Genomic DNA, 20,769 nt, shown 5'->3' on the forward strand with positions numbered 1-20,769 from the left:
TATACTAGTATGTCGCTAAGTACTGCCGCGAATTCACAATACCAGCTTTGTATTCCTTTGGTTTAATAGCATTTTTATTTTTGGCCGGAATTTTTCTTTTTTTCGCCCGCACGCACTAGTTTGGGGGTCTTCAGAGGATGTCATCCATAAAATTAAATCGGTGTGGCCTTACCTGGTCGTCTAACCTTTTTCCTAAGTTTATTTTCTGCCAAAGACATTTCAAAACCACCTTTCACACTCTGACCTTATCAAAACTTGACTGTGCGTGGGAGTGGAGGGATATGGATGGGCCTTTTAATAGTTAAAACATCCGACATGCAGCAGACAACTTATCATCTACGTACCGTCCAGGATAATTGGGCGGAATTCGGCTTGAAAGGCTGCTGGAAACGCATTACGGGATGTCTGGGTTCTGCACTTACTGATCCATTACGGCGTCGTTTTGCGTTACTGTACGCAGGGCGCAAAAAATATAGGTGGTCCAGTGGCCACTGACTACTAAAATGTAGGCTGGGACAACTAAAAATACACTTTGGAACATTTTTGGGACAATAGAAAAATGTAACAGACGTCTGTCACCACATGGTAGCTGGTGCTGTACCTCAGACACCCTGTGGTATCGGGTTACATTTTGTAGCATGACAGAGGTACATGTCGATGTGTTCGAGTAATAATAAAGTATCAGACTCTTTTCAGCAGTCATCGTTCATTGTGGTTTTCTGAAACATTCACATTCACTAAAAGACTCTGGAAATTGTGCAAACAATACAATAAAATACTGGGAGACCTCAGTGGCCTCTGGTCTAAGACTATTTACAACAAAAGCTTGAATGTACCGTTTAATCTCCATCCTGTGTGTACCAAATCGATTTTCAAACGTTCTGGGGGCACGCACACAAAAGCACTGGTCAGTCTAGACTTTCCGCCCTTCTACAAATAGCGAGACTGCGATAGCTGGGGCACGTGGTGAGAATGCCAAACAAATAAGGTCAATGACCTGAACCAGACGTCTGTCACCATGGTAACTAGTGTTGGGTCACATCATCTTTCATCACAACTGAAACATCATGTAGCAGTTTAATAGCAGGAGGGATTTAGACTCCAGTCTGAACATATATACATATGAATTTCTTTGAGTAAGAATTAAAAGAGCAGACCATATACGAATATTGGGAGCCTCAGTGTCCTGATGTCTAAGACTATTTACATCAGAATCTTAAAAATGCCTTGTGATCTCCATCCTCTGTGTACCAAATCGATTTTCAAACGTTCTGGAGACACGCACACAGAAGCGCTGGTCAGTCTAGACTTTCCGCCCTTCTACAATTAAACGAGCGAAACTGTGATAACTGGACGATGGGGCACGTGGTGAGAATGCCAAGCTAGCCATTTACGGCACTGAACTGGAAACCGGGAGGAAAGGAGGAGGGAGGCGCCCAAGCGGTGGCTTGGAAAAGCACAGGGGATGGAGACCTTATACAGATATGGGTTGTAGGTGAGAGGGGGTGCAAGCAACTAATCTCCAAGTAAAGTATCGCATTGACCATGCAGTTACCATTTAGTATGCAGCTACCATTTGTCATTCGCTGAGTTTCGCTGCTAAATATACGACAAATAACCCCAAATTGTACATATACACAGGGCACTATATAGATGGTACTGTATGTGCAGCCCATATATACAAGGGTTTTAATAGTGCATGGACAATACTAAATACTACTGGGGAGCTATTACAGCTGCCTAACAGTTGCTGGCGACCGGCAGCGGCGCGCCGACCGTTGAAGCAGGCAGCCCAGTACTGGCCGTGCCTTGGATAGTGGCTTGGTATCCAGTCTTACGTGATTGGGGGTGTTGGAGTGTTCAGGCAGGCTGTGTCTTCGGGGGCTCTAATAGCTAGCCCCCCTACCAAGTAAGACTGGATACCAGGCTACCTGGATAGTGGACAATCCTAAATACTACACGGGTTTATTATTGCGACCTAACAGTTGCTGGCGACTGGCAGCGGTGCGCCGACAGTGGAGGCAGGCAGCCCGGTACTGGCCGTGCCATTGATGGTGGACACGTGGGTCACCTCCTGCTGGCCTGGCATGATCCTGAGAAAAGAAAATAGATGTTGAAAATGAAACGCCGAAAAGAAGTTGACCCCCCAATCCGTTAAAGTGTTCCTTTTATATAACACTGAATAATATGAGGTATACAAATCGAACGTTCCTTTGTAGGAAGGCTATGTACCATCAAGGAATGCTGCTAGGGCGCATGAAAATGTGACCGAAGGCAGGCATACCTATGTATTTTATAAATAAACAAATGCGCATACAAAAAAAAAATCGCACATACTTTCCGTGTTTTTTTTTAATAAATCGCCAGGGGACGAAATGCCGGGTACAGGTACAGGATTCATAAAACGCACATTCACCGACCAAAACCACAGGGCGAAGGTGCTAAAAATTGATACATACTTTCCTAAGAAGTGTTTCTTGATGAAACGCCAGAGCCTGGCTCGTGAGCTCGCCCGGAAGGCCCAGTACAGGTGCTGACATTATAAAACACACATTCACAGACCCAAAACCGTCAGGCAATGGTAATAAACAGCCAGCGACCTAAGTGTTTCATAAATAAACTAAGGCTCAAATAACAAATTTGGCACATACTTCCCGAGGAAGTGTTTCTTGATGAATCGCCAGAGCCTTGCCCGTGAGCTGGCCCGGAAGGCCCAGTACAGGTGCGGGTTGATCATGCTGTTGGCGATGTACAGACGTTTGGCCACGAAGTCCTTATCCTTGTCCATGTCCATTCCCTGCTGATTCATCACCGTACGGACCTAAGAAGAAATTGAGTACATTGGATTAGTAGGTACAGTTAAACATACGCTAGGGTTGGTTATTAGTCGCTGTTCGCGATGTACAGACGCTTCGCCACGAAGTCCTTATCCTTGTCCATACCCATTCCCTGCTGGTTCATTACTGTTCGAACCTGAGGGGAGGGGGAGTCATCTGATTATCACAATTAAACATACACTAGTGTTGGTTCACTTTATTTATTTGGCATGCTGGTAGGGTGGTTGGCCATGCCATGTTTGGCTAGTTCGTTGGTTGGTTTGCTGGTTGGTTCTCTTTCCACATTGTGTCCATTGCATTGACAGAAATGGTAATAGATGACAAAACATTGAGAATTCCGATTAAAGTATCCAACAAAAAATTATTAGAATACAAAAACTGAAGACCATAGCCACTGACATAACTTCCTACTACAAAAGGTTGCACAAAGTTCGCACAATGACAAAAAAAGGAAATACTTACCAGATACGGTGTAAGGCAGATGAGGAAGGCGATTGACGTCACAATCATCAGGATGGCGAACTCCCGCTCTTTCTTCATCTCTTCCTTCTTACCAGATGGCTGGGAAAGAATAAAAATATCATATAAGTTAGTTTAAAATGTCATAAGGAGATGTATATTTGGTAATGTGACATGTAACAAAAGACAAGTGCAAATTAATAACTAGAGAATAAATGTTGGCAAGCCCAACTTGGAAGCAATAGCCTTGCTGAACAAAGTCTGAATTGCTGTGTCATTTTCACAATATATCTTCTGTTGTGTGTATTCAGTTAAAATAATTATACACAGATACAACTTTGCTGATGGATTTTTTATTTGTACGTCGTAAACTGGTGTATTAGGGTGCAATACCATGAGGTCCGCAGTGCGGCGCCGCATGCGGTAGAGCTCCTGCAGCACCGCCAGGTTACTGAACACCAGCACGGCAATCAGGAAAAAACCTGCAGGAATGGAAACAAAAAATAAGCTACCCACATACCAAAAATCATAAAAATACATTGTTCCTATGTAAAGTTATCTGCTCTGACAGGTTTCGCCAGAACCCCCACCCCCTACAGTTCCAGAACAAGCTGCTAAGGGGCCAAACCCACATCACTTATTCCTGACAAGAAAAGCTATCCGCCACTCAGAAAGCAAGACCATATGATGTTCAGGACAAAAGATACAAAAAACGGAAGTTCTCCTGCAGTGCCAAGGTCATCCACCAGGAGGCCCATATTTGACTTTGGCCTTTGTCTTCCTACGACCTACCAACATACCAAATATTATCGCAATCCATAAAGGCGTTCTGAATTTATGCTGACTACAAATGTCTGGAAACACGAACACACAGACACACACACACACAGACACGCCAAAAGCAATACCTCCATTTTTCATGGAGGTAATAAATAAATATCCCCACCTTGTATGACGCTGAAGTAGGCGTACCCCTGCGCGAGCGGTCTCTGGTCGTGCCAGTCATACTGACAGGAGATGGAGAACTTCTGCTTGATCTCCACAACTCCCATGAACGGGATGGTCGTGAACAGCAGCTGGAGGATGGGATGCAGAGTACCACATTTGGAGATATCACCGTTCTCATGTTCTGTTACACTCTTCTACAAGTAATGTACTAAAATACCCGACAATTATGGTCCATTTGTTGTCTTCGAGAGGTATTCTAATATTCTACAGATGGTAGGTTATTAATGTTAAGCTGACGATGCATACTTGCAGATATGGTGATATATATCAAGTTGGTTCCTTTGTGGATATCGGTATGTAAAGACATATATTTGTAATAGTATAGGGATGCCGTGTCATATCAAAACATTCTTATATTTGTATAAACAAGCAGTTCGATAGCTTCATCTCGAGTCATGTGCCAAATAAGTGCCTTGATTAATAACATGCATGAATATATGTCATATCTTTTGTTGTCACTTACCACAGATGCAATTTGGGTGGATATAACGTTGATAGTTTTGGCTCATGTTGCAATGTTTTGACAATATATTTGGTATGACTTTACGTCTACCATTATATAATGCATTGTGTAGCAGATTATCAGACACGCGACGTGGCAGCAGAAAACACAAAATAAGCTTAAATGACTAAAAATGGTTTCGTTACTCAAAAGAGAAACAGACTGGTTTGGAAGCGGCCATATGCTGAGTAGTGCACAGTAGTTTTTCGTGTTGATAAACTTTTGTGTAATAGACACAACCAACATGAATTTTAATTTTTACATTTTATATCCCACATATCCCATATATCACATTTGTTTGTACCTACCGAATATCCCACCACGATTGACAGCACGATGAAGACAGACTTGTAGCTGACCCACAGATGATACCGAAACGGCAGTTTAAGAACCACCAATTCATTCCACAAATTCCACAAATGTGGCAAGTCTAAATAAATGTAAAACTAGCTACATAATAATAAACAAAGAATTGTTTTCCTTACCGAATATCCCACGACGATTGACAGTACGATGAACACAGACTTGTAGCTGACCCAGAGATGATATTTGAAGGGCAGTTTCAGAGCCAGCATTCTCTCCAGAGCGGAACAGACCACACACAGCTGTGAGGCTATGTAGAACAGGTAGGTGACGAAGGCGCGGTACTTGCAGCCAGTGAAGGCACCGGCCGCGCAGTGGCCGAAGAGATGTTCAAACGTGGCGTGGCCGGTGGCGAAACCTACGGGATATAAAAGAAGAAATAGAATTAACTGACGGGAACGCACACATACATACACAAAAACACTAACACACACACAACCACACACCAGGCTTTATTTATGTGTCCTACACTTAATGTGTCAAAAAAGCTGGCATATACGACAAAAAAAATACAGAACAAAATACATATAAATGTTTTGAAAACACGGAGGCAAAAATTGAAATTCCACCGCCCCCTCGCCTCCACAGCGGCTGTAATTTCGCTAAGTATGACTTGGGTATCAAAGAATTCATTTTGGGAATAAGATGTTACATAATGCATCTTATTTTCTTGCGAGAGAGCTTTATTCTTCCTTGCGGCACTAGCTTAAAGGACATCCAATACAATTTCAGGGCGTCGAGGTAATATGTCTCATATTGCTATTTTGTGATCATTTTATACTTGAGGCGTTTCAAATAGCCCCAAAACATGCTCCGGGTTCGAGTCCTGACATGCCACCGATCTTGTGCCCTTGGGAAAGGCACTTTACACGACTTTTCTCACTTCGCTCAGGTGAAAATGAGTATTGTATTGTTCCCTGTGTTGGTGGCGGCATTAATATACAAACAAACAGTACTTACAACAAGCCGCCAGGTCCGTGCACGGCCAACACGAAGAGTCGCACAGTACTCAATTTCTCTCCAATAAAAAACAACAGCAGGTGACCTTCCCAGTGTGAGTGGTTCAAACCTTACAGTCTGATCTCAGGTTTGACATCTTGAAGAGGTGATAATCACCTGTCATGTCAATCCTTCCACAAATGTGGTAAATTTTCATTTAAAAAAAAAAAGTACTTACAACAAGCCGCCAGGTCGGTGCACGCTATAGCCAGCACGAAGAGTCGAGGGATGCTCTTCTCTCCCTTGACCAGCCCCCGGACTAGCACAGTGATCAGTACGGAGTTCGGTATCAGCATTCCGAAGAAAAACATCAGAGCAGTCCCCGCTTTGGCCCAGTTGATGGTGTGGTTTCTCGTGGCCCAGGTCCAGTCGTCGCACATACCCATGTTGGCTTTTTCTAATAATACATAAGCAGATTTTAGTGGCTACAAGACAGTATTACGTTGGTAGGGCAGTATCTATTTACCACCCGAAGCAAGTGCTAAAACGAAAGTGGGGTGAAAACGCTTAAAAACGCACAAATGCTCTCAATTTACAGTGATAACGCTATCTTACAAGAAATACGACAGTCCCCAAGCTATATCCCCATACAATGTAGCAACTCACCCCTGTAGGCTAGAAAAACAATGCGTGCTCCAAACAGAACGTAGACAATTACGTGCCACGTGCGCATAGAACGCCTTAGAAGTTGCCGGCGCGTCCAAACAACCAAATGTCATTCTGCAGTTTTTATATATAACCACAGGTGCGGCCAATCCAATACCAAACAGATAACAGAAACACTTTCTTTGAGCACTTTAATACCAGTTTAGAGAAAGCATCAGATCTTGATATGGAGATTATGGTAATGGGGGACCTGAATTGTGATTTTCTTATTGATACAGGGAATTCCATTGAACTTAAATTCTTGTGTGACTTACATGGTTTAACAAACTTAGTTCAATCACCTACAAGAGTTACCGAAACAACTGCAACTTTGATTGATGTAATTCTAACCTCCAACCCAGCAAAATACACGGATGGCAGAGTATACAACAGTTGCCTCAGTGACCACCACATGGTGTATACTCATAGAGGTTGCAAAAAGCCAAAACCCAGGCCACAAATCATTACTACTAGAATATTCAAGAACTTGGATGAGTCCAGCTTTATAGCGGATCTTGCTAGTGTTCCTTGGCACACATTAGATATTTTTGATTCTGTGAATGACAAATGGGAAACCTGGAAGGAACTGTTTAACACTGTATGTGATGTACATGCCCCAGTTAAGCAGTTCAGGGTCAGAGGTGACAACTGTCCACCTTGGCTCACAGATGAAGTGAGACAAGTGATGCATGCACGTGATCATGCAAGGCATCATGCTGAACGGACACAGTCACCTACAGACTGGGAGGCATATAAGAAACTGCGTAATAGAACTAAGAAGATGATATTGAACTCTAAAAGAGATCACTACACAAATGTTATCCACAGTTCAGTAGACAACAAGAACAGTCTTTCTGAAATGTGGAAAGCTCTCAAGAAACTGACTGGAAGTCAGAAGTCTACAGAAATACCTACCTTAGTTAACCATGATGGTGAAGCTATATCATCACCCTGCAGTATAGCAGAACAGCTTAACTCCTTCTTTGGAGGTGTGGCTGGCAAACTGGCTGGGTTATTGCATAAGTACAAGTCCATATTCCATCCTTTGCAGTTTGCACAACACAGTAAAGTGACTTTCTCCTTCAAACCCATTATCAGAGGCTTTTGTTTTGTCTGAACTTTCTTCCATGAAAGGAAACAAAGCCACTGGTCTTGATGGGCTTAACTGCAGACTCCTCAAGATTGCTGCCCCTGTTATAGCACCTTCCTTGACCAGCATTTTGAATGCTTCCCTGAACACCTCTGAGTTCCCTGCAGACTGGAAGAAAGCGCGAGTTGTCCCTATCTTCAAAGCTGGAGATAGAACAGACACTGGTAATTACAGACCAGTTAGCATTCTTCCAGTAATATCTAAAATACTTGAACGTGCAGTTCATCAGCAAGTCTATCAGTTTCTGACTGAGAATGACCTTCTCTCTGCACGACAGTCTGGGTTTCGCAAAAAACATTCAACCCAAACAGCTCTTCATTTAGTCACAGAGGAATGGTATGAAGCAGTAAATCATGGTAAAATCACTGGTGCAGTCTTTGTCGATCTGTCAAAGGCTTTTGACACCATTGACCATAACATCCTTCTGCAAAAACTCAGTGCCTTTGGAATCATTGGCTCTACAGCTAAATGGTTCCGATCGTACCTCTGTGAGCGATCTCACTGCACAGTTGTTAATGGACAAACATCCAATTTCTGTAATGTTGATTGTGGAGTGCCGCAAGGCTCCATTTTGGGACCGCTTTTGTTTGTAATGTATGTAAATGATATGCCAAAATGCATACAGCACTGCAAAATTGCTTTATATGCTGATGACACTGTGGTATACTTCAGCCATCCTGACTTAGAAACCATACAAAGGGCTCTTCAGTCTGATATGGACCGTCTTCATCACTGGTTTGTGGCTAACTGTCTTTCTGTCAATGCCAAGAAGTGCAAAGCCATGCTTATTGGCACACGGCATCGGCTTAGGGGAAAAGACCAGTTACAAGTATTAATGAATGGAAACCCCCTTGAAGTAGTCCCGGCTTTTAAATACCTTGGTGTAATTGTTGACAGCGAACTGAAATGGGATTTTCATGTTATTCATGTTCTGTCTAAACTAAAACGCGCGCTTGGAATAATGCGTCAGGTCCAACCTTTTGTCACACAATCTGCACTTGTCACCTTGTATAACACCATATTTTTACCACACTTAACTTATGCCTGTACTGTCTGGGATGGTGCCATTTCGGTACAATATGATAAGATGCAAAGAATGCAGAACCGAGTAGGAAAATTGATCTTGAAAGCCCCGTACAGAACACCATCACGGGAAGTCCTCTCTCGTCTGGGATGGATGTCCGTGAGAACTCTACACCGTCAACATAAAGCCATGCTAGTGTATAGGGCCTTGGACAATTCTTTACCACCACATATGCGAGGGGTGTTCATCCGGTATAGAGATGAAGCCTCCAGATCCACCAGACAGAGCACATTGGACAACCTCATCATACCGAGGCCCCAACTGGAAGTGTACAGGCGGTCACTGAGGTACTCGGGGGCGACTGTGTGGAATTCCTTGCCACCACATGTACGAGCAGCCCAGTCATTGGGAACATTTAGAAGTATGACAAGGAACTTGGACTGATAACGGACTGATGATTTGCTATTTATTTTTGTATTATATTTTGATTTGCATTTTGTTTTGATTTTGTATTATATTTTGGTTTGATCTGTAATTCCGTGACCCCGCCCTCACCCTCGACCTTGTTGAAAAGCGGTATGTACCGAACAAGCATTCGAGATTAAATAAAGGCTTACTACTACTACTACTACTACTTGCCTACAAGCTGATGCGACTAGCGTCCGACCGCCACAAGGCAGTTCAAATTTGTCTCACAAACACCCACGAATACTCTCAAGTTACATTCGGAAACCTATCCTACAACAAATACGACAGTCCCCAAGCTAAAATCTACAGGTAGCAAATACGACAGGGACAATGCTTACATTTACAGCAAGCGACTATAATACAACGCACGTCTCACCTCCGAAGGCTAGAAAAAATATGGGTTCAGAACGGAACGTAGACAATTACGCCTAAGAAGTTTCCGGCGCGTCCAAACAACCAAATGTCATTCTGCAGTTTTTATATATAACCACAGGTGCGGCCAATCCAATACCAAACAGAAACAGAAACACTTGCCTATAAGCTGAGGCGACTAGCGTTTCTACAAGGCAGCTCAAGTTTGTACAATACACCCCCACGACAGTTTCACGATAGCTCTCAATATACGTACAACAATATCGTAACAATATCGTACAACAACTACGACAGAGACCATGCTCACATTTACAGGTAGAGAATACAATATAGCGTCTTACCCCTGGAGGCTAGAAAAAAATGTGATTTCCAAACGGAACGTAGACAATTACGTCTCTCGTGCGTACGTAGAACGACTTAGAAGTTGCCGGCGCGTCCAAACAACCAAATGTCATTCTGCAGTTTTTATATATAACCACAGGTGTGGCCAATCCAATACCAAACAGGTAACAGAAACACTTGCCTATAAGCTGATGCGACTAGCGTCCGACCGCCACAAGGCAGTTCAATTTTGTCTCACAAACACCCACGAATACTCTCAAGTTACATTCGGAAACCTATCCTACAACAAATACGACAGTCCCCAAGCTAAAATCTTCAGGTAGCAAATACGACAGGGATAATGCTCACATTTACAGCAAGCGACTATAATACAACGCACGTCTCACCTCCGAAGGCTAGAAAAAATATGAGTTCAGAACGGAACGTAGACAATTACGCCTTAGAAGCTTTCCGGCGCGTCCAAACAACCAAATGTCATTCTGCAGTTTTTATATATAACCGCAGGTGCGGCCAATCTAATACCAAACAGATAACAGAAACATTTGCCTACAAGCTGAAGCGAGTAGCGTTTCCACCACAAGGCAGTTCAATTTTGCACGATACACACCTACGTCCGTTCCGAATTTTCGAAGAATGCTCTCAACTTACTGTGGTAACCTTAACGTACAACAAATACGAAAGGGACAATTCTTACATTTAGAGGTAGCGAATACAATTTATAACGTCTCACCCCTTAAGGCAACAAAAACAATGCGTGCTCCAAACAGAACGTAGACAATTACGCCCCACGTGCGCACAGAACGCCTTAGAAGTTGCCGGCTTGTCCTAACAACCAAATGTCATTCTGCAGTTTTTATATATAACCACAGGTGCGGCCAATCCAATACCAAACAGATACGCAAGCAGTGGGCGGATGAAACACCATCCAGAAGATCAGATTTTACTTTGTGGCCAGGAAATTGCGGAGGCTCTTACCTCTGGTATTTTTTCAGATGATCACCTAGGATTATTGTCTTAGGACTATATAGGAAATCTGCTTTTAGGGGCTAAGCTACGACGCGTACGTGTGTGGCCGAAAATCTAAAATCGCATCAACCTAAGACGATTTAAATGACAGAGATCAAATTTGACTTTTGCGTTAGACCAAAGGAGAGACCAAAGTACTCAGAATCTTAAAGTAGCGGGTATGGGTCAAGGGTATAAGTATGATGTGTGTTTCAAAGAAATACAGTGCAAACCGCAATGGAGGCGGCATGCTATTAGAATAAGAAACAATTATATAACCTTTTAAAAAGCAATGACTTGTAGACTCTACCAAAGGGGCTACTGAAGGCGATTGGAATGGCAAAGATCAATTTGAATTTTGTATTAGACCAAAGGAGAGACCAAAGTACTCGGAAATCTTAAAGTAGCGGGTGTGGGTCAAGGATATAAGTATGATGTGTGTTTTAAAAGAAATGCAGTGCAAACCGCAATGTGGAGGCGGCATGCTATTAGAATGACAAACATTAAAACCGTAGGATGTACTAAGGAGGCTACCCTTTGAATTCATACACAAAGTGCAGCATACGCACTCTAAGGTAAGCCCCTGTCACATATTCAGAACCTTCCCCCGACCAACAAAGATTTGGTGACGTTATCGAAATCCTGATAAAAAGTTTTAAAACACGCCAAAAATAACACTAAACCCTAACCTCTGTTTGGGGAGTAATATTCGGCTATTGGTGACAGGGACTTAACCTGTGTATAATAAATCAACTATATATACAAAACATAATGACATCAATAATGTATCGCAATAAAACAATCCATAGCCCGTATGCAATATCTGGTTGTCCCAAAAACTTCACGAGAGATAATTATCAAACGCTATATATAGTACAGGTTCATTGTACGGGGAAAATTATCCTAGCTCTTTTCGAAGTACAATGAATGACTGTGACCATTTTCAGTACTGTGCATGTTGGGTAAGATGGATTCAAACCCGCGACGTTTAGGTCCAGAGGCGAGCATACTAACTACTAGGCTTTATATATTAACCATTATTTATTACAGATTCTTTTGAGTAATGGGTAATGTCAAAAAACTAACAAGAAATAAATGACGGTGTCTTGTTTACAAAACAAGGTTTTCTCCTTCCACACCTAGTTTCGTCTACAGTTACAAACTTCAAAGGAAACGATTAAAAGTACTAATAATGTTATGCAATACCCCTCTTGCTGTCTTAGTGACATATATGTATAAGCCCTGGGCTTCTTGCATTTTCTAGTGGGATTTACAGCATGCATTGCAATTAGTAACACAAGACAAATCCTTCAAATATTACTGATTCCAATTAATATAATCAAAAAAGCTGCTCAATGTCCATCTGATGCGGGCAAGAATTCCTAACCTAAGCCTCTGTTTCTATGGGTTTGAAAATTATTTTCCGTGCCCTAATTCGTTTCAATTTAGATTTCTTCTTGTAAGCTTATAGGAAGAAGGGATTCATTTTATACAGGAAATTGTGAGGCTCTTAAACTCACAAGGCCTAGTTATTTTTATGTTTTGTATTCGATTAAGGTCCTGCAAAAAAGACAACAGGGACCCTCTCCGACCAACTACTATAGTCACAAATGATCTAGGGCTCCCAACCAAGGTCTGGAGTAGTATGGAAGGGATGATTGGATGGGTGATAAAAAGGTGTTACGGTTTTCATTATTGATGTTTTTTTTCTGATTATCGACACGCAACACACAGCTTAAAAATATAATCTAAATCTAAAACACCATACATGTGCGTTACAGCCTATTGTATGTTTGTTTTGTTTCCTAAATTCATACCTTCAACTTCAACTTATGGTTTTGTGAGTAGAGGAGTAGTCAACCTCAACTGATAGTTTAAACATACTTAACTTAACTTAATTGGAAACTGGCAACATATCAGTACAAGGGTCAACAAGGCAGTCGAAACTGGTAGCAGGTGACCCACAAGTATAGATGTTATACAAACATGAAAAATAAAGAAATCTTACTATACATACTACATATGTAATTAGATTGGTTAAATTACATATACAAGTAACTTAAATATATATGAAAATACATTAAAACTAGAGAAAAACATAATGCTTACCTTGTTGGTTGTACCGCTGTTTTTTGTGAAGGTTTACGATAATGCAACAGCTGGTCACGTCATCACGTTGGTCAAATCGATTTTTCAAGGTCATTGTCGCGCGCGCCAAGGTCAACTTCGCGCAGATTGTGACGGCTTCAACATCACGTGATTAGACAACAAAAGTTCGGTATTTTGTAATCTACACTAGACTTATTTGGGCCAAAATATATTTTATATTGTACTTCATATATTTTGTATAACGTCACAATTGTATGTTACTAGCTATTGTAGCATCATGAAGATGATGCATATGCATTTATGGTTATATTTAAGATGGGCAAGGGTTGAAAAGGGACGTCGGACGAAGTAACACATGTTTTCTTTCTTCTTTATTTATCAAAATATTCTCAAGGATTTCGGTACGATAAATTAACGAAGTGTAAAACAGGTTTAAATGAGCCCGCCTTCCGACTCGCGCAAAGGCCGACGGGAGTATTACGTCACGGGCCGTGTAATGCGGAAGTAAAGTAGCACGGTCACGAATTGTCGGGAAGAAAGAAAGTTGCGCGCTTGGAATTGTAGCCTGCTGTGCCGACTTCTGGCGGGGAAGCCTTTGTTGCCCTCTTCCAGGATTTGAATTAAACACCATATTCTTTAAAGGCTTTAAGATCCTTTAAACATGTTTTAAAGTGAGAGGCGCACGTGAGAACTTAGCGGTTTAGACTGGTACTGCAGGGCTTGGCGTTTATCATAATTTATGCCGCACCAAAACGTTGCCCTATTTGTTGATTAATACTCATAATCAATCTTGATTCCTCTACCTACAATAATCAAAATATGCTTTTATATTATCCAATTGTCACTTCTATGTATATTCTATCATTTGTCACTTCTTAGTTTGAAAACATATACCGTTATACCACAAACAATGAAAAATATCATTCGTGTAAATACAATTTGTGGCTATTGTTGGTTATCTTGAGATTTTTTGAAAAATAAATTTTTGACTGCCTACTCGATCGATAGCAATCGCGAGTAGGCAATATTATAAAACAAAATTATTGAGAATAGTGGGATCCATATCATACATGTAGATTGTTCCAAAAGACAGTACTATTCAGCTCTTTACTTCGGTGCCAGGTAGAGGCCTGATAGAGAGGCTATAGCTAATTTAGCCCTACCAAGATCGGCTGTTGAACTTCTGTTGTGCAAAACCTGGCCGGGGAGCCTAGTTGAACTGTGCGGCAGGGATCTTCAAACAAGCCCGAAGAAAGCCAGCCCAAACTACGATAGGACTTGGCCTTTCGTAGAACTCTGCAAACAGGGAAATTATTGTCCTGGAGAGTTAGTCTACTAGATAGAATGTTTAACAAGCCTTTTAATGCCCTTTTGTTAGGGGATAAAGACTCGGGAATTGAACTAGATCTGGTAAAATAGATCTCCAAACGCACAGGCAAATGAACTCTAGCCTAGCGGTTCGCACCATTACTGCAAGTATTAACATAATTTATGTTAGGCTTGTAACAGTTTGCAAAAACACACGTATATCATTAAGTGTACCCTGTTTTCTCCTAAAACTGTACTTAAATATTCTTCACAATAAGTACACCTCAGAACATTATATATTTGATAGATTTTTCGATCAGTAATGGCAATATCATAGATTATATCCCACAAGCAAACCCTTGACAGATTCAAAATTGAAGTCTTAATGCCCATGTAGTGTCAGAGTTCCTAGATCTCATTAGAAATATCCGTTAATATTCTTGAGTTATCAAATTTTTGGCAGCTCGCTTTAGAAGCGGGCAAAAATAAACAAAGAAAGTTCCATGTCTCGTCACTGATTTGCTTATGTAGCAACTGTATGTGTGTGTATGTTTGAGTGTGTGTGTACAAGTACATCATGTGTGTATGTATGAGTGTGCGTGTGTGTGAGCGTGTGTGTGTGTGTGTGTGTCTGTGTGTGTTTGTGTGTGTGTGTGTGTACGTGTCTGTGTGTGTGTACGTGTCTGTGTGTGTGTGTGTGTGTGTACGTGTCTGTGAGTGTGTGTGTGTGTGAGTGTGTGTGTGTGTGTGAGTGAGTGTGTGTGTGTGTACGGATTGTCACTTGTTAGGTGGGTAGGTCTTATAAAGTCATGCAATTGATAACAACATTGACTAAGCCTATCTATAGGTAGAGACAGAGACAAAACAAAACACACACATTGACACAGATTTTGAGAGTAACTTAATGACTGATATTTAGCATGTATAAAATCATATTTAGCAGGTAATTGCACATATACACTGTACATGTTGCCCTTACATGTAATATATTTCTATCGTTCATCTAATAGCATACATGTACTGTACATTTTGAAACTTTGCCTTGGTTGGATGTTTGCGTGCGTGCACACACAATTAACACATAAACACGTACATGTACATAAAAACTCCCCGAGTTGAAACAATTATTTCTCATTGGTGCTGTGAGGCGACCCTCTTCAAGAAGGCCATCTGCCCAAGGTAACCTTTTATCTCAAGTCCCTGTGTGGTCACCTTGGGCAGGTTTCACTATTTTGTCTTCTGTGCTTGGTAATAATGTACCAAGTACTCCAACACAGATAACTTATTTGCTATAGTATTAGATATAAAGTACTGGGGATGTCAAAACTTGAAGTGGAAAACAAAAGTTATATTCCTACTCAGACAGATAGCAGCCAGCAAGTTTGCACCATCTTCTGTCAGCAAATTGTTCTCTGACACCTCCAAGTGAAGCAGTTCCCTTGACATGAATAAAATTCTTTTCTACACTTTTCTTAGGTATAAGATATTGAGGATGTCAAAACTTGAAGTGGGAAACAAAAGTTATATTCCTACTCAGACATATAGCAGCAAGCAATTTTGCTCCCTCCTCTGTCAGCAAATTGTTCTCTGACACATCCAAGTGTAGAAGTTCCCTCGACTTTTCCACAAACGCCACAAGGCTTTCCTGAGGTAGTGGTATCATACCAATGTTTAGGTGTTGCAGGAGGGGTAAGTTTTTGCTCATGGCCTGCAGTGACCTCTCCGTGACCTGTGTGCACCCACAGAGGTTCAAACTGACCAGGTTCGGCAGTTTCTGAAACAAACAGCAACTAAACATGAACTGAATGATTGTATATTTTTGTATAATGATTGTATATGTATTCTTACACTAGAAAGGTAACAATTGCAAAGCAAATGTATAATGTTAACCTTTGCATATGTTGTGCTCTATTAATTCTTACTCAAACACATTCGTATATACGGTGATAGGAGTCTAAATCCCTCCTGCTATAAAATTGCAACATTATGTAACCCAACACCAGTTACAATGGTGACAGATGTCAATGTCTGGCTCAGGTCGATCATTGACCTTATTGGTTTCGAGAAAAAGAGAAAGAAGAAACAGTGCAAAACCAATATATTTTCCTACTACCAAAGTGAATATAAAAAACAAACATGCATAGTCACAGCCAGTAAAATTTGATAGACAGACAATTGAACACACAGATACTGCATTTTATATTGTATGGTACATTGCCATCATAATGCAATGGATAAAAAAAAGATAACCAAAAATCACCCTGACCATCATGATGAGCACCTGTGTGTATCTAATGTGGTTTAGACACACACAAACACACACACACACACACACAGACATATATAGATATTTTATATTGTATTGTATTTACAGAGGCAGATGGAGAGCAATGGTGGCCCGCCTTAGCAGTAGCTGACATGCGGTGTGGTAGGTAGGTAGGTAGGTATTGTATTGTATTGTACTGTGCTATCATATTGTATTATTACACTGTTAAGGAAAAAAGAAAACTAAAACTGACCTTGACCATCATGATGAGCAGCTGGTCATTCACTGCATACCCGGCATCCTTCTGGCTGAGTTTGCGGAGCGCGGGACATTTCTGCACAAGGATTCGAGCGGTGGCTGCCGTGAAGTACATGTCATGGAGGTCAAGGCTATCTAGGGATCTGCTGAGGAGGCTGCGTAGGACGGTGTTGGTTAGCTGACGTCTTCTACGTAACTTGTGCAGCATGCAACTAAGGGGAGAAATAAAGAATGTTTTTTTAAATATTCAGGGTTGGCAGATTTCGACCATTTGTTGTAGGTTTGAAGCACACATACATTCTGTACACAGGCATAAATGCAAACTGAGTGACACACACACACACACTTGTCACTCATAAGGTAGACACGTACCCAAGTAAAACAAATACACATACATACACACACACACATACAGGTACACACATGACATGCACATACAGGCACACACACACACACATACACTCTTACACAGACACAAACGCAAATAATGCACACACGCACACACATGAGGCACATACAAACACAATCACAAAAACAGACATATTCCCACACATGCCTGGTCCAACACACAATTTCATACACAGATTCACACACACATATTCAAACATATATAGTCCTAACCCCCACCTACACCCACACAAAAACATGAGCCCACAGATATCCATTGGGATGGACTAAATACATGTAGAAAAGTGGTAACAATATAAAGCCTTACTTGACAATGAAGTCATCCTGGAAGCACTCCAAGTCAAACTGTTTGATGTTATTACAGACAAACTCCATACAGACTTCCAACAGCCGCGGGACTTTGGTGCCAGCATGGTAAGGGTTCTAAAAAATCAAGTAAACATGGTTAACTTAACTTAAAATACTGGGTGCATGTGCACCTTAATGCGCCCAAAATTAAAGCAGTGTACACAATTTTTTCTCTCTGGGTGAACCAGTGCACCCAAATAAATTTGTAGGTTTACATACAATGCATGGGAATGGTTCTTTTGAGTTAGAGGTGTATACGTATGGCCACAAACTCTCAGAGAGGAGGCCCATTCAGCCACTGGCAATGAGAAATTATGTAATCCCCAAGCAGATCCTAGGGTGGCAAAAGACAATATCAAATTGTATCCACTGACCAGAGAGGGTCCAATACGCCACCTAAGAGACCCTTTATGGCCAATGAATAGTGCCTGGCAAATTTAATACTGTTTTTTTGCCACCCTAGGATCTACTTGCAGATTAGAAATTATGAAACTAAGACAGGCTTATGACTTCTCTCACCCTCTCAAACCTCCTGCGGTACAGAGCCCTGACCAGTGTCCTGTCCTTTTCTCGTCTCTCCTCAAACCGTTTGTTTCCCCTGTAACTGGTCGACTCTCTCACCTCCCTCAGGACTTCATCTTTCTGGTGATGTCTTAGCAATGGGACTGTCATCAACTCTTCAATGTATACAAACCCTGTAGTAGTACAAAATAATACATGTTTAGTATGATATGTAAGAAGTATGAGCTAGTAACCCTAATGATCCCCCAAAAACAAGACAGTGGTGTAATTTAGAATCTGAAGGGTTCAAAGCCAGGGTTGGCCCCATCATTGTGCCCCTGGGAAAGGCACTAACTTTTTTTTTTTCCTCACTCCACTTAGGTGAAGATGAGCACCAATGGCTTTGGTTAGGGGCGTCCTCTCAGATAGGATGTAAAGACAGAGGTCCCTTGTTTCAGGAGAGTCACAAAATGAACATGTTAAAGAAGCCATCACACTTATCAAAAAGAGTCAGGGTCCTTCCATGCAGCTGTGTGAGTGGTTCAAACCTTACAGTCTGGTCTCAGGGTTGACATATTTAAGAAGTGATAGTCACCTGTTATGTCAATCCTTCCACAACACAAGTCTTCATAAATAAATAAAAAAATGAAGAAATTAAAATGATCTCACCTCCTTCCCTGACGTGTAGCCCTTCCTTCTCAGCTCCGTACCGTAACAGGTACGCCAGCCGCTTGCCTAGACGCAGGTCCCTGATTGGTGGAGGCTTCTGGATGCTACCCTCTGATTGGTCGTCTGGATTCAACTGCTCTTCCATTGTGGTCTCAGTCATGCTGTTCACTGCCTTTCAGTGAAAATATTGGATGAAAAGATAATAAAGACAACTCAGTATTTCATATAACATTAAAATCTACTAACTAGAAACAACAGTAGGGGTATTATCATTAGATAGCTTTAAATAATTAGAGTTAGATGTTCAAGGGTTAGGTGTAACAAGTCGTTCAGTGTGACATAGCTAGTTGCTGCCGCGCCGCGTGCCTGCGAAGCTGGTGTGTTACACCGAAAGGCGGTTATACCGGCTATATCATATATGCATACTATATATAGCTAGTAAAGATACAGAGAACAATACATCAGTATCAAGCTTTGGCAATATACACCAAATATAGAGCCATGAAAATCTCTCATTACACTGAAAACATTTTAAACATCAAAATTATTTTCTGGGTTATATGATTCCATCTTACCTTGGAACCTATTGTCTTGTACCAGTTGTCAGGATAGAATTCAGGCGTTCGTATGTTTCATGTCTTCAGATAGAGTGCATTTTCCAAACGTAGTTTCCACGTTACATGAAGTTCTATTGGGTACATGTGATGCAATGTTGTGAAACTACCATGACGTCATACAACCATTTCTGTTGAATATTGTCAAAGCTAAGAATTGTGCAATTGTGCATTGTCTGTCACACATTTAAAACTCATTCAAGAATATTCTATTAGTGTTAAGAACAAAAATGAGCCATATTCAAATTCAGGAAATGAGTTCAAAAAGTTTGTTTTGATTTTTGAACTGCCCATGCCCCCCACCCCCTTTCTTGAACTTCGGAGTGTATTTTCCCGTTATTTCATTGAAAAATTAGTTCGAAATGAGTGTAACTTACCTAGTATGTGACTAAAGAACTATCTGGAATGGTTGTCAACTACCTTGCTGGCAAAAGGAAACTTAGAGAACCAAAATCGGCACCAATACAGGCGACTTTAGTATGTGTGACATGCTGGTGGGTTTCCTTGTGATAAAAGTCCTGCAGTTTTGTAACATTTCGCTAGATGACGCTTCTGGATGGTCGCAACCATTTGCATCTATTTAATATTGATATGATTCAACACGTTTTGCCCACGATGTTATGACTTTTGGTCTATTATATACAACTTTATTTATTTTTAAAAAGCTAGAGTAAAGTCCAGGTGTTGGCCTTACATTTTTCTTGTATATACGCATAGTCATACCCATAATATAGTGGTCGAGTCTAGGTGAGGCATAATTACCAGTGCCTTGGGATCTTCCATTATCCATACAAAGGGGGATAACCTTGAATTTAGCTATGAATTAATATAATGATAACAAGTTTATCTTGAACAGAAATGTTTCAATATATGATCATTAATTTAATCAATCAACTCTATTTTTTAAACAATATCTGTTTACGATTATAAGTTTTTCTTTCTTACCTTTTCAAATGGAATGGTCTGGACATACAAAAGGACAATGACAAGTGTACTTACCTGAAAACAAGCCTTAACTTGCCTGGCGCCTAGTGAGGTCACTTAAGGTCAATGCTCCATTCTAAACTCGCTGAGACGAAAACAACATGGAGGCAACAGTAGTGGTTGGGTTGGT

The 20,769-nt window shown here is 41.1% G+C and overlaps 1 protein-coding gene and 1 pseudogene across 1 annotated transcript in view; one reads left to right on the plus strand and one right to left on the minus strand.

The window, feature by feature from the left end:
* Positions 1 to 354: 354 nt before the first annotated feature.
* Positions 355 to 19,209, minus strand: LOC109472962 (annotated as a pseudogene).
* Positions 19,210 to 20,740: 1,531 nt separating this feature from the next.
* The window catches only part of LOC109472963 (testis-expressed sequence 264 protein-like), a 3,235-nt gene continuing 3,206 nt past the window's right edge, over positions 20,741 to 20,769 (plus strand). The window contains exon 1 of the mRNA XM_019772826.1: positions 20,741 to 20,769. This exon is cut by the window's right edge and continues 58 nt beyond it. Coding sequence (XP_019628385.1) covers positions 20,741 to 20,769 — 29 coding nt within the window.

This window comes from Branchiostoma belcheri, unplaced genomic scaffold, assembly GCF_001625305.1.
Source record: "Branchiostoma belcheri isolate BF01 breed outbred unplaced genomic scaffold, Haploidv18h27 scaffold29, whole genome shotgun sequence".
Classification (NCBI taxonomy): Eukaryota; Metazoa; Chordata; class Leptocardii; order Amphioxiformes; family Branchiostomatidae; genus Branchiostoma; species Branchiostoma belcheri.